This window comes from Mastigoproctus giganteus, chromosome 7, assembly GCF_048544385.1.
Source record: "Mastigoproctus giganteus isolate SK-2022 chromosome 7, ASM4854438v1, whole genome shotgun sequence".
In the NCBI taxonomy this organism is placed as follows: Eukaryota; Metazoa; Arthropoda; class Arachnida; order Uropygi; family Thelyphonidae; genus Mastigoproctus; species Mastigoproctus giganteus.
In genome coordinates this window covers 39,353,860-39,369,948 of record NC_143581.1, presented here as the reverse complement: position 1 = coordinate 39,369,948, position 16,089 = coordinate 39,353,860, and the positions used below count along the sequence as shown (strand labels likewise).

At 36.3% G+C, this 16,089-nt stretch overlaps 1 protein-coding gene across 1 annotated transcript in view; it reads right to left on the bottom strand.

The window, feature by feature from the left end:
* Positions 1 to 16,089, bottom strand: part of Rs1 (Dead-box helicase Rs1) — a 161,444-nt gene that overhangs the window by 83,795 nt on the left and 61,560 nt on the right. Inside the window, exon 8 of the mRNA XM_090376846.1 lies at positions 5,404 to 5,554. Coding sequence (XP_090232972.1) covers positions 5,404 to 5,554 — 151 coding nt within the window. The remainder of the gene's footprint in view (positions 1 to 5,403; positions 5,555 to 16,089) is intronic.

Here is a 16,089-nt window from a genome sequence, read left to right as displayed (position 1 = left end):
AGGTCATTAATATACAAGAAGAAAAGAGTGGGGGAAAGAACTGAACCTTGGGGGGACACCGGCATTAGTGGAGAAGTTAGAAGACAGAGCTATCTACCATCACCCTCAGTGAGTGATCAGAGAGAAAACTGGATAACCAATTACTAAAAACAGTTGGCAAACCATAAGATGGAAGCTTGTTTAGAAGACCTTTATGCCAAACACGATCAAAAGCCTTTGAGACGTCAAGAGCAACTACTTGTGTTTCACCGAACCTTTCCATTGAATTAGTCCATAAATGGGTAACATAAGCCAGAGTATCACCAGTGGATTGACACTGACGGAATCCATACTGGTGATCGTTGATCAGATGGAAGTAAAATCCTGTGTGATCTGTAAATGATCTGTAAAATCCTGTGGTGTTGAAACCAAAAATTAAAAATTTATTATCTTATGATTAATAAAAACCACTCTTAGCAAAAGATTCACAGCTTTTTGCTAAACTAGTGCTCCCATAGACAGTGGCGGATCTTAACAGAAAATGTGCATTACCTCAAAAATGGTTCATTTGAGGCCCGATGTTCACTGGGACTTTTTTGCTTATTTTAGTTTGTACTTTTCACCTTTAAATTACTGACCATCATTTTTTGAAACACCCTGTATATAAAGTAGCAGTAATCAAGTCACAAAGGAGGTTAGGCGGATTATGAGAAGTCTCTGGAAAAGAAAAGCTGAAAAGACTTCTAAGCTTATATTAACAATAGAAGAATGGGGTTGAATTACATTGGGCCACTTGATGGGTTAACTGTTGATGACTTTGCTCAATTTGCTGACAAACTGAATAGGTATTTTGCATCTACATTCATACATGAGGAATTCTTTAGGGAGGGCATGCCAGAAGTTTATGAAACTAACAGGGAGCTAAATAACTTTGTGATAACTGAAAGAAAAGTGGAAGAGAAATTGCTGAAGCTGAATATAAAAAAGGCACCCAAGGTGGATGGAATCTATCCAATTATATTAAGAGAGGCTGCAAAAAGAGGTAATCAAAATCTTGGCCATAATTATGAGAGCATCCTTAGATTCAGGGAAGAAGTCCCTCTAGAGTGGAGATGTGCAAATGTATCCTTAATTCATAAAGGGAGGGGGATCAAAAGGTGACATGAGTAATTAGACCTATTAACTTAATGTCTGTCCCAGGGAAAATAACGGAGTCACTGGTTAAAGAAGTAATGGAGAAAAATCTGGAGAAGAATGAAATTATACTACAGTCACAATATGGATTTTTTAAGGATCAGTGTTTTGTCTAGCTAATCCAATAAGTTAATATAATGCAGAAAAATCATTGTAATATTGTACTAGGGGGCTTTGCCCTCTGCTCGCTGCACTTGCTTCTTTTGATAAAATAAAATAAAATACTTACAGAAGCTTTCGACACTGTGTGTGTGTGTGTGTGTCTCTTCCTCAGCTATGAATACATAAATACGTTACAATGGAAATCAAGAATGGTACCGCGTGGTCATGCTAGATAAACAAAGCACATGCACAAGGTTTATCTAGTAGGACCACGCAGTAAAACAAGCTTCTGTTACGCATTTTAGTATTTTTTACGTATTGCTACATAACAGGCATCCCTCTTCTCCTATTGGCTGAATAAATATCACTAGGAGGAAGATTATTTTAATGTACAGAAAGAACTTGGACTTCAGGAAGGCTTTTGATACTGTTGAACATAAAAGACTGCTGTACAAACTGGAGCAATGTGGCATTAAGGGCAAGTTACTGCTATGGATAAAGGAACGGTTAACTGGAAGAAGACAAGAGTGGTTATCAATGGGCACTAATGTTAATGGGCCCAGAACTGAATCCTGGGGGACTCCACTAATAACATTAGTGGAATCCACTGACACTAATGTTAGAAGTGTCCCCCCCCCCAGATTCAATGCCAGGCCCATTGTTGTTTTCAATATTTATTAATGATATTGATGAAGATATATCAGGCTTAATATCTGAGTTTTCAGATGATAATAAGGTTGGCAGGGTGGTTAACAACAATAATCAGGGTGGGCTACTGCAACAAGATCTAGGAAAATTAGGTCGATGTGCTGAGAAATGGCAATGGAAGTTTAATATTGGCAAATGTTAAAACTACTGCACATCGGTTATCCCATATGCAGTACCTTGCATTACCCAGCAGTAAACCCAGAGTAACTTATCAACTGTGTGATACTACACTAAGGGTAGTGGAAAATGGAAAGGACCTGGGGATAATTGTGAAGTCAGATAAGAAATTCTCTAATTCAGCCTTAAATAAATAAAATGTCTAGTTCAGCCTTAAATAAATTTAAGGCTGAACTAGACATGCTGCCAGGACAGCTCATGGGGTTTTGTCAATGATATACAGAAACTTTGCTAGCAGGAATAAGGCAGTGATTATCCCTTTGTATAAGCACATGTTTAGGCAGCATCTTGAGCATTGCATACAGGTCTTACTTTAGGAACGGAGCAATATGGCCTTAGTTGCTGATGCTCCTAAAAAAAAAAAAAAAAAAAAACCAATACTTTAGGAAGGATGTAGATCTGCTGGAACAGGTGCAGAGAAGGGCAACCAGACTGGTGAATAAAACAAAAGGGTGCTCTTACTAGAAAGGTTTCAGTTATGCAAATTCTTTGCAGCATCTTCAAACCAGGCACCTGCAAGGAAATCTGACTGAGGTGTTTGAATGGATTGAGTAAGGTAAATGTTAATGGCATTCTTCCTGTTGCTGAGACTATACACATCAGGGGCATAAATTCAGGTTGAGGAAGGATGGTGTCAAACTTCTACACATCTGCAGGACAAATGTGTAGATGTTTGCCTTCAGTTAGCAGCTGGTTGATTGTTGGAACAGGCTTCCTCTGTTGTTGTGAAAGTGGATGGTTTGAATAAATTCAAGGAAGAACTAGACAAATTCTTGAAGGCTATGAATGGGTGTAGTGTGTGTGTGTGTGTGTGTGTGTTTTATATATTTTTGCCACCGCCACTACATTTCTTCTTCCTCTTCCTTCAATTGGGAATAAAATTGTGTAAAAAAAAAAAAAAAAAAAAAACCTTTGAAAAAAAATTGAATAAAATTGAAGGTATTAAATCCAAACAATTCCTATTACCTTTACAAGACAAAATTAAAAAAACACTCAACAGATTCCTCCCATACCTAAGAATTAGGCTTATAAATAATAATGAAATTGACTTCTGTAATGAAACCCATTTGCTTGTTTTTATATTATAAAGATCATCCTTCTAATGTAATTAAAATGATAATCTTTATTGCTATGATTCTTCAACAATAAACCTTCTTGTGCCTAACTATAAGAAATTTACTATTTTTGTCGGTTGCCTTCTTTCTGTAATATATTTAGATTAAGATACTCTTCTCAGGAATATATCTACGTATGAGTAACCTGTTGCCAAGATTTTTCTGTTAGTTACTCAATGTTTGTTAAGTATGTTATTTAGTCTCAAATGTTTTGTCTAAGTCCTCCAATAAATGCATTAACAACAGTCATGACACCTGAATCTGTTTGAAAATGAGTTCAAGACAAATGTTTTTTCAAGTGGGGGAGGGCTGGCAGCAGTCAAATCTGTGATGCTGAATCAAGTGAGAGATGTTTAAGAAGTTTAAATGTACAATCAAAAATTGTGCCCACTGCAAATAGTGTGATATCATACTGTCCTGGTAAAAGGCTCCTTTCTGTGAACTTTCCATGCTACTTCTTAACCTTGGTATTGACAGCATACAGTAAAAAATAACATTTCCCTGTAATGAGCTGGTCTTTTCTTAAATAATCCATTACCAGCAAGCCCTCAGAATCACAGAATCTGGATGTCAGCTAAAAGAATGAACTTGACTTTGGGCTTAGACTATCTTTTCCCTCTTGTTGGAAGTGGTAGACCCATTCTCATCTACTGTTATCAATCTAACCACAAAATTCTTTGATTAGCCTCAAAATGCCAGTGATGTTCTACTCAAAATGCCAGTGATTCTCATGTTGCAAAAGTATTCAGGTATCAGAAGTTTGGAGACATTCCAAGCAGAAATTTTCTTCATTCCTCGAACACTACTCAAAATGTGTTACACACTTTTCTGTGACTTAAAAAAACTCTTTAAAAAATGGTGTTTTTTTAGCACACATAGGGCCACTTTGTATTTCCTTTGATGTCATCTGCTATAGAGAAACGACGATCCCGAAGCCCCATTTTCAGTTTAGGGAACAATCAGAGGCCAGATGATGTAAGGTTGGAGGAGTAGGAAGGCTGCTGCATGACTGATTTTTTTAACAGCCAAAAACTGCTCAAATAACTTTGCCATGTGATTGGGCATACTGTCCAGCCTTCCTTCAATTTTTAAGTTTGCCTTTACCTCGCAATCTCACCCAAACGTGTCAAAACCTCAACAGAGTAAGCAGCAGTAATATTTCTCCCTCTAGTCCCAAATTCGTGGTGCACAATGCCCTCATTTTCGGGGGGGGGGACCTGATCAGTACGACTTTTACATTAGATTTTGTTGCACAAGAATTCTTATGCAGTGGGGACATTATTGTATGCCATTCAGATGATTCCACCTTGGTCTTGGGTTTGATTTAATTTGATTTAGGTTTTTACGGTGCAAAGGCAACTTAGGCCATGATGGGCAAAGTCCACTTGGTCTCGGGGTTGGAGGTGAGCACTCAATCTCATCCCTAGCGACTACTTTTCTTAGGAAGCTTGAATCTTGCTTAGATTTTTCAAACAGATTACCTGCGATGGCTTTCTTGCAGTCCATTCTGTCGTCCAACAGCAAGCATGGGACAAACTTTGCCCGTGTACACACCCCCACATCTTGCTTCAGGATTGTATATAATGAACCTAAAGATAACTTCATGAGCAATCTGAATAACAGTCATTCACCTATCATTTCATGACATCAAAGGGCATCCACTGTGAAGTTCATCTTCCAGTGTTTCCTGTCCATTTTTAAACTGATTAAACCACTTGTAAACTGCTGTTTTCAACAAAACAGCAAAAGAGATTAGCAGCTCTTAAAACTGCAGCATTCTGCAATCAATGAGCTGTGACACACAAGTGAAATGGTTGAGCCAGTTCCCACCTGACATGCATGCACACCAAGGTTAACTGTCCCACCAAATCTTACAGCCATAGTGCAAACCATTTAAATACCAGTGTGTGATTCAGGGAAATTTTTGAAAGTTCATTGTACAGCCACCAAACATATAAAAGAATGAAACGTTATGCACACAACATTCATGGACTGATGCTATCATGCTTTTGTAGTTTTCATTCATCCATCCTATAAATGTAATAGAATACTTTCGGGTTATTTGGTTTAAAATGTCTTATACAAAATATTTATTATTCACAATCTAAAATATAAATGAAAACTATACCTGTCTGCTTCATCAAGTACCAGAATTTCTATTTTATCCAAACTGAAGGTTGGAGTATTCTGTAGATGGTCAATCAAGCGCCCAGGTGTAGCAATAATGATATCGGGAATACGACGAAGGGCTATCTCTTGAGTTTTTAAATCTAAACCACCTGTTCATTAAAGTTTAAGACAAAAATGATAAATTAAGTATATATATATATAACTTGTAACTATATAATTAAAAAATTGTGTTGTGTGGGAACCATAACATTCCATTACAAAAATTACAGTATTAGCAACCAAACAGTATTTTTTTTTTTAGCATAAATATCAATACTTTCATATAACAAGAATGAAAAAGTGGGGGGGGGGGGAGAAAAAAAAAAACACGAGTCCATTATAAATGAACTCACTGGTAGGTTTTGACTTCTATTTTCTGATAACTTCTGCAAAACAGACTGTTCAACATCAGGATATGAAGCAGGACAAATCTTATTTTTCTATTCAGCATCTTAAGATTTTGGCTAGTTCAGGCAAAATTTGAACTTTTAGTATTAGAAATTTGGAAAATGTATTAGTATTAGTATTGGAAAATGATGCAAGAAAAAAAGATCATTCATCATCAGCAAAAAAAAAAAAAAAACAATGCTTCCCATTATTTAAACTAGCTACCTCAACAACACCAGATGGAAGTTTGTTCCAACAATAAACTACTAGCTAGTTGAAGACAAATTCTGCACATTTTTAATTATGAAATTCCACCTATCTGTTCCTTCAACAGAAGAATCAGGCAGAATTTCATATTCTTTTATACAGCAGCTTTTTTTTTTTTTTTTTTTTTTTTAAACTGGTTTCCATCAACATTTTGCTGTTATTCTGCTTTTTCTGCCAAAATTAAAGCAGTAAGTATATTCTTAGGACATATTTAAAACATTTGCAAGAGCAATATAATGCACAGAAGATTACATAGTTCAGCCCACTTTCAGTTTTGTTTTCTCCTTTTTTTTAAATTTAGACTATCTGGTACTGTATAGGCATACATGACTGTGACTTTTTTATAAGTTGGAAAGGGTGAAATCCAAATTCTTCAAATTTTTTTGCTAACAGTAGGTGCCATTTTTCCATAGTTTTCAAAAGGTCTAATATTAGTATTAGCCATATGATGAAAGGAAATCACAGGCTTTTTGTGCATCTGCCAAAAAATAAATAAACAAAAATAAAAAAAAATAATAAAAAAATAAAATAAATAAAAATAACCTAAGTGCAAAGTGCATTTATTGTTGAACATGACGATATAAACAGAAATATTACTTGATGTAATATTTCTGTTTAGACTAAGAGAATGCACTTCCATGGAATTTTCAGATTCTCCATGTTCCAAATAAATTTACAACGTGCACCTCAATTATTCTGTGCAAAACGGGTAATGTCAACAATAAGTGTGTTCTGGACGATAATATCTCTATAAAGTTTTTTTACATTCTCTAAAAAAATTGCTGAGTATATTTTCGCAGCAGTGGATTTTCTCTTTATAGAAGTATATAAAAAACAACAGAAATTTTGTGGCACCTTTCTTATATAACATTCAAGTTATGCATGAACTTTAATCACCAGATAGAGGAAATTGTTGTTGTTTGATCTTGCACCAAAGCACTAAAGGCCACAAAACAGTGTATTATATCTGTATGCTGTATGTCTTCTATGGCTGGTTTACCAGTCTTGTTGGAAGAAAAACTTCTGGGAAAAAAAAAAAAAAAAAAATTTCCAGCTTGAAATTGACTTGACTGATTTTTATGGGTTTTTTCCACACTGAAAAAAAAAAAAAAAACCCATAAAAATCCCTCCCATCTAGATGGGACTCAAACCCAGGCCTTTTACATATGATATGGAAGAATAGTGATCATAACCATTGTACTAGCTACAAGGAACCCAGAAAAAAAAAAAAAAAAAAGGAATTCAAATGTTGTTAGAGGTTTCACCTCAGCGGATACATAAATAGTCAAAGCATTGCCTATATCAGTACTATAACAGTGGCAGAAGTTGACTCTGGTTCCTTAAACAATGACAAACTCCAAGTAATGAACAAATTCACCAGAGAATCACAAATGATAACTACATTGCCAAAAATTCACAATATTCATGAGCAGCCACTTTATGCCTTAAAAATTGCAGTCTTGAGTGCTGTGCACATCAGCATATACAGGCTTTTCCACAGGAGAGCAATACCAAAAATCAACATAACACACACACACACACACACACACACACACACACACACACACACACACACACACACACACACACACACACACACACACACACACACACACACACACACGAATGGAAATTAAAGTGTAAATATGGCAGGTTGAGATGTTCAGTGTATAGGATGCTGCCCTACAAGAAGTCAAGTAATAAAAGAAAGTCAAAAAAAAAGATTGGAAGTTAGATTATATCTACAAAGAATATCACTATTGATGCAAAAAAAAGTTGGGAAATCAAGTTTTTGATGTAAGAGTACAATAATATAATTAAAAACTGCATGAGCCAGGAAGGTGGTCCAATGCTATGTACTGAAAAGTAAATTTACCAATACAATTAAAATATATAAAATCATATGACTATACAGATAAAATAATTTATCTATTTTAATTAGGTCAATTGTCCAAATTGTATGTCGTGAAGTAAGTGATATGTAGGTGATTTGGACAACCTAGTCAACAAACCATCACTTACTTCACAACATACAACTTGGACAATCCTGAAGTCTCTCTGGTTCAGCTTTTGATGGAGTTCTGTCTTATGAAGGTTCATCTCTCCGTGAAAGTGGTTAATCTCATTTCTATTGTGCTTGATAGCTGTGTTTAATCAGTTTTTGAGGCAGTATTAAGGATCCTGGATGAGTTAAGGAACTTGATGGGATTTTTCAGTTGAAGTCCTTTGGGTACCAATTCTTGGTTTCTGCAGATAATTAGGAATTAACTGTTTTGTGTTCAGTTTTCTGACAATTTTTTCATGCCTGTTAATAGGTCTGATAATGCTATTTCTGTAGGATGACCTTAGATATGCTTTGAGTGCCATGGTGTGTAGCTAAACTATGTTAATGTAGCTAAAATTGCTAATTACCTGCAGAAAAAACAAGACTTAGTACCAAAAGCATAAAAATAAATATGAATGAACTTACAAAAAATATAACAACCTGTCATTCACCCAGGAAATACTAAAACAACTTAAGCAAGATAGCAACATACACAGAGCCAAAGCTGACAAAGGAGATGCAGTCATCATCAGACATTTTCAATCCACTGAAGGATGAAGGCCTCTCCAGCAACTTTCCAGTTCCTTCTGTTTTGTGCAATGGCCATTCATTGACTACACACGAACTCGTAAATTTCATCTGTCCATATCCGTCATTGTTTTCCAGGTTTTCTTCTAGTTCCGCTTGGGTACTAGTCTGTTATTTTATTAGTTCATTTGTCATCATGTCTTCAAGCTATGTGTTCTGCCCAAGACCATTTTAGTTCTTCAGTTTTGGTAAGAATGTCCTGTTCTTGAGTTTGCTGCCTAATCCATGTGTTTCTCTTCTTATCTAACAGTCCGATTTCCAATATAATTCGTTCCATTCTTCGCTGTGTAGTTCTCAGCTTCTCTTCCATTCTTTTGGTGAGTGCCCAAGTTTTACTTCCACAAGTCATGGTGGGGAGTATACATTGGTTCATTATTTTATATTTCAGACAAACTGGGATATTGCTCCTCAGTATGTGACTATATTTTCCTGAATGCTATCCATCCAAAATTTATTCTTCTCTTGACTTCCAGCCATTTATCATTATTACAGCTAATGACTTTTCCCAGATAAGAAGATAAGTATATCGATCCACATTACTGCTCCTTCAATGATTATATCACTTTCTGTGGCATACCTGTTTATCATTACTTTTGTTTTAGCCATATTCATCTTTAGTCCAAAATCCTTACTAACTCTGCATAACTGATTAGGATTTTCCTCTAATTCTTTGGGATCATGGCTTATGATCACAATGTCATCAACAAATTGTAAATGGTTTAGGTATTCTCCATTCACACGATCACAATGTTATCTACAAATCTTAAATGGTTTAGGTATTCTCCATTCACATGATCACAATGTCATCTACAAATTATAAATGGTTTAGGTACTCTCCATTCACATTGACTCCTTTCTGTGACCAGTCTAATCTTCTGAAAGCTTCCTCAAGGGCAGCAGTAAAGAACTTCAGAGATATTGTCTCCTTTCTCAATTTTAAATTTGCTACTGTCTTTGTCTAGTCTAATAAAGAAGGTAGCATTCTCACATATTTTCTTTAAAATCATAATATAGGGGGTATGTATGTCTTGTCTTTCAAGTGCCTGAAATATTGCCTTATGCTGTATGGAGTCAAATTCCTTTTCATAATTCACAAATGCCAGGCATAATGGTGTTTTATGTTCATTTGCTTTCTCCATTAGCTGTGATATTACATGAAGGTGATCCATAGTTGAGAATCCTGTCCTAAAGCCAGCTTGCTCTTTCAACTTACTCTCATCAAGTATTCTTTCTAATCTATTAGTAATGACCATTGTGAACAACTTGTAGATGTGGGATAACAAGCTAATGGTCTATAATTTCCAATTTCTGATTTATCTCCTTTTTTATGCAGCAAAACTATGATTGCATTATTCCACTCCTTAGGCGTCACACCTTTTCTAATGCATTTTGTGAAGAATCTTGCCAGTTTCTGTCATGTCTCTTCCTCCGAATTTTAGCAACTCTACAATAACTTCATCTTCACCAGGGGCTTTCTGATTCTTCAACACATGTTCTACCTCATCAGAAAGGATATCGGGTATGGTGTATGTATGTGTTACTAATTTGTGATCAATCTTCCCCACTGCTGGCATCATTCCCTTGCTCCTCGTATAATTTTCTATAGTAGTCTTCTGCTATTTGAATCATGCCTCCTCTGCTATTTATAAGTACACCATTGCTATTCTTCAGTTTCAGTATCATTTGTCTTTCAGTATTACTGCTCATGGTTGCTGATTTAAGTGCTTTGTTTTCCCTTAATTCTTGTTCTACTTTTCTCGTATTAAATCTTCTTATGTTCTCTCTGAGTCTCTTTTTAATGGCTTTGCATAACTCAGTATACTCAATTTTCTCCTTGTCAGTGTTTATCTTGCTCCTTTATTTGCCATCTTTGGTTCATCATGACAAGCGCTTCTTGACTAATTTTTTCTTCTTTGGATTTCTTTTTACCAATAGGTTTCTTGGCCATTATCACTTTCAGAAAGTTGTAGTATTCCTTGTCAATATCTTGGTCCTGAGCAGTCTGCAGAATCTCAAACTTGTTCTTAAGTTCCAGTACATACTACTTTTTCTCCTCTTCTGTTATCTCGAAGTAAATGCAGTACTAATTATAAACACTGAAGATTATAACAATAAAATCCTATCTCTACTGGCAGATGAAAGTATCTATAAAACCATCAAGGGAGCCCCTACCAATTCCACAGCTAAAAAGATGAAAATAAAATTAAAACTCCTACTTGCACAGAACAAAATTAATGACACCACCTACAAACAACTTCTACCATCAAATTCTGAGCTCCAAATGTTGTTCGGAAACATCAAAGCACACAAAGCTAAATTTCCTATCAGACCCATAGTTAATGGTGGAATCTATCCAGGCTGAAATGTAGCCCAATGGATTGTGAAAATCATCACACTAGCCACGGATGCCCATAGGATATTTTGCAACATGGTGCAAAAAAACAAACAAACAAAAACAGACTACAGTAGAACACTGATTATCTGAACCATCACTGTCCCCCCCCCCCCAAATTACAGTATCTACTTTTGGTGCACTTGTTGTTATGATGAAATGTTACTCGTGCTGCTTAACGCATTTGTTTCTGATTTTTTATTTGTAGATATAAGCAGTATAGCATAGAAATAGTCTTAATTTGTCATTACAGGAGTTAAAAATGAAATGTTGGCTTTAGCTACTGTGTGGACCCAGGACCTTGATGCATCATTGTCTGTTGTCCGTTGTGGGTGCAGGAGTATGATGGGGGCAGTTAGCTTTTACCCAGTCTGCTGCAAGCCATTGCAGGCACTTTGTTTCCAATCACTCAATGTTTTTGTTTGTGGCTATTTCAAAGTAAAATACCATGTCATTTTGCTTTTTAATTTCAATACCGCTGCCCCTTTGTGTTAATAACAAGCATCTACAGGCAAAAGAAACTGCAATATGTTGTCGATAGAAGACAAGATAACCATTATTAATAGACTGGAAAAGGGCAAAACCGGTGTATCTCTTGCTAAGATTTTTAGCATTGGTATGGCAACCATATCTGACATAAAGAGCAGAAAAAATGAAATTTTGAAGTTTGCTTCAAAGTTATACAATGAAAATGGTTCTATAAAAAGGAAAACTATGAAAAAAGCTAGTGATGAGAAATTAAAAGACGCTGTTTATTCAGTTTCTACAAAAGAGAAGTCAAGGCAAACCTATTTGTGGACCTCTGTTATGCAAAAAAAGCGTTAAAATTGAATCAAAAGTTTAAAAGCCCATCTAAATTTAAAGCCAGTACAAGATGGCTGAAAATTTTCAAATCTCGCCATAGTGTAAGGTAGCTTGAAATTCCAGGAGAAGCTTTATCAGGTGATGTCCCAGAAGTAGAAGCTTTTAAAGAGTCTTTTCTGAAAATGGCGGAGGAAGAAGGTTTTTCCAAGGATGAAGTTTACAATGCAGATGAAACTGGTCTTAACTGGAAGTCACTCCCCCGTAAATCACCTGCATCATGAACATCTATGCAGTAGCACTGTGGTATTGTCACAGTCCTCACCACACCGAGTAGAAAAGGCCTGTGTTTGAATCTTGTTGATAACGCAAGGAACTTTAATGTACGGGGAACTTTTTTCTCTCCATGGCTGAGTTAGCCAGTCTCGGGCGTCGATAGCAAGCCCCCCCCCCCAGAAACTGCTGGGCAAAACAGGCAAATCCATCAGAGAACACACACAATTTATAGATATAATACATACACAGATATATGTAAGAAATTATGGGTTGCTCTAATATAATAATTTGAATTTAAATTTTTTGCATCATGAACACTGCACAATACACTACATACACATGACCAGATATGGCGAAAGCCTCTTCACAAGATGTACAAAAGTGGCTAATGGGGGGAACCCTAGGATTCGCAACAACACTTGACTTTCCTAAATCCCCTGCATCACGACGCAAAATAGCTGCTCCTGGTTTCAAAGCTAACAAACAGCATGTTACAGTTATGGTGTGTGCAAATGCCATTGGATAGCATGTTTATCATTGTTGGTGATTGGAAAATCCAAGAGGCTTTAAAGGTATCAAGTGCCTACCAGTACAATATAAAGGAGAGAAATATGCTTGGATGAATTCCAACTTTTTTTGGATTGGTTTAGCCAATATTTTATTCCAAGTGTGAAGAGGCATCAAGAAAATTAGAGTAAAGTTGGTTAAGTTTTGCTTATTATCGATAATGCACCATCCAACCCTCCTCTTGAAAAACTGAATTCGATTGAAAGAGAATTTCATTGTCAGGTTTTTCACTGCCAAACATTACAGCCCTGTTGCAGCCAATGGATCAAGGTGTTACAGAGAACCTAAAAACAATGTACAAAAAACAAGTCTTGCGTTGCTTGCTGCTACCAGAAAGAGCACATAGTTGAGTTTTCAAAGAAGCTCAATGTTAAGGATTGTTGCTACGGGTTAGCAGATGCCTGGAACATGTCAGAAAGAAATCTGAAAAAGGCATGGCATAAACTATGGGGTGTTGCTGAAGCAACGGTCACATGTGTAAGATCTGAATGAAGACATAGTTGAGATTGTAACTTTATTTCAAGGGATTACCGGGTTTTCTGAGTGTGGGCAAGATGATGCAGAGGCATGGTTAAACAATGATGCTGATGATCCTGGATATCATATTTTAACCAAGAAACTGTTGCATTAGTCCAGGATGAAAAACATGCTGACTTTAAACAAGGTGATTCTGATGATAAAGAAGACTAAGCAGGCCCACTCATGCGGAAGCCTTCGCCGGCTAGAAACTGCAATGGCATAGTGTTAGCAACAGTCTGAATGAAGTTCTATGGAGATACTGCTATTAAAGAGGATGAGAGGCCTTGCCATGAAAAAAAAAAAAAAAGACAATCTTGAATGGTTGAAAGAAAAATAAACCTTCCTAAGATTCATTATACTCTTATTTGTATGCAATTACTTGTGTTTGTTTTTTTCTGTTTATGTAAAAAAAAGTGTGATTTATAGTTGAAACCATGTAAAACAATTAGGTAAGTTCAAAATAAATGTAATATACAGGGTCATCAAAAAAGGTGTCCGTGATTTCCATTTTAATTATCTTGGGAAATATTTGATTGATTGCTGTGATTGTACCAGCAAACAGTGTGGTAACTCACTAAGTTTTATTTGACACCTCAACCTTGGTTGCGCCGTGAGTGTGTACAGCCACTCAATCTCATTTAACATGGCACTAGCAAATTCAGTAAGTCTGGAATGGTTTTCAGGTTTGATTTTGTATTTGAGTTGAATCTTGTATGCATGCAGTCTCGGTTGTTTATGAAGCACATTCTGAATGGTGGTCTTTGGAATGCCAAGCTCCAGGATGCGACAAGCGACATATTTCTTCAGACTACATAAGCAACACTGTCTCAAACGCTCCATGTTCTCTTCAGACGTTGGTGGTCTGCCTGGAGATTTCTTAATGTGTACACTGCCAGCTTCCTTAAACTGATTAAAACAACATACGTTGGTGTAGACATTAAGAAATCTCCAGGCTGACCACCAACATCTGAAGAGAATGTGGAGTGCTTGAGACAGTCTTGCTTATGTAGTCTGAAGAAATCCACTGCTCGTCGCATCCTGGAGCTTGGCATTCCAAAGACCACCATTCAGAATGTGCTTCATAAACAACTGAGACTGCATGCACACAAGATTCAACTCACACATGAAATCAAACCTGAAGACCGTCCCAGACTTATTGAATTTGCTAGTGCCGTGTTAAATGAGACTGAGTGGCTGCACACACTCACGGCACAGCCAAGGTCATTGTTGAGGCGTCAAAAAAAAACTTAACACTGTTTGCTGCTACGGCTTATTTGGGTAAATAGGTCTCTGACACCAATCTGAGTTAGGCATGTTAAATTATTCAAAACCCAAATTATAATATATATTCATCACCAAAACTCGTAAAAAAAAAAGCTCGAACTATCTAGTAGATGCCGTATGTAATAGAAAATTCCAAGCGGCAGTCAACTATGAGTTAACTCAGATGTATTGTTACCTGCAGAATTCCCTGTATATGAGTCAGCACTGTGTGCAAAATCCGTAGTAGTGACACAGACTGTGCCATGTATGTTGTATTTAGTAATTTGTTACTTAAAACATGGATAAGAAGTGACCACTGACCGAAGAAGAGCTTGAGCTCTATGCTAATATGAGTGACTTGGAATTTGAAGAGATTTTTGACAAGCTGTATGGTTCTGGTTTCGACAGTGAAGGTGAAGCAAGCTCCCAGCCTGAAGATAATCCTAATTCTCCACAGGCAAGTACATCAAATAATGACAATTTGTGGAATGAAATAGCACAAGATCCTCCACAATTTATTTTTGAAGAGAATGTTGGTTTAAAAATGGACACAACAGAACTTAGTGTACAAAAATTGGTATACTTATATTTTTCGGAAGAATTTCTTACATTATTAGTTGAACAAACTAATTTATATGCTTTGCAAGAAATTGAAAAATGTGGACAACTGCAAAAATCTGCCAGGTCGTCAAGATGGAAGGACACTAACATCTCAGAAATGAAAGTGTGTCTTGGACTTCTGTTACAAATGGGTCCTTGTTCTTTTCCTTCAATAGAGCATTACTGGAGTACAAGTGCATTCTACGATGTTATGTTTTGGCAATCATTTATGAGTTGAAATAGATTCCAGTTGATATTACAATATTTTCACATCGCAGATAATTCATTACAATCTGCTGACAAGCTATACGAGGTAAGACTGATTTTGAATCATTTCAATAATGTTATGTGCAATAATTATGTACCGAATAAAAACATCTGTATCGACGAGTTGATGATGTTGTGGCATGGGAGACTGAATTTCTGCCAATGTATAAAAATAAAAAGCACAAATACGAAATTAAACTTTACGAACTGTGCAACTCCAGCGGCCTTATGAAAATAAAAATTTACTCTGGTAAATCAGAAAATGAACAAAGCATAGGTCATACTGCTGAAGTTGTGCTATACTTGCTTGAGAACTTCTTAGACAAGGGATATGTATTGTATGCTTTAAGGAAAAGTGGCCCCTCGCATTTCGCCCCCCCCCACACACACAAATCTTGCCCCGGCACATTTTGCCCCCAGTATATAACGAGTAGGTGACAAAAATGTAAATACAGTCAATTCTCGATAACTCGAATTTTTATTGAAGTCCCAGTCCCTTTAGTGGAGATTAAATGTTAAACTCTCTCGATTACTCGAACTGAACTTCTGATAACTCTTAACTTTTCCGAACAAATTTTCAAAATTACATTCTTGTACAAATTGTCACGTAATCTTTAAACTAATTTCTCCCCTTTTGTATGTCTTCAGGGTTCTCATTCCATTGTGAAAGGATT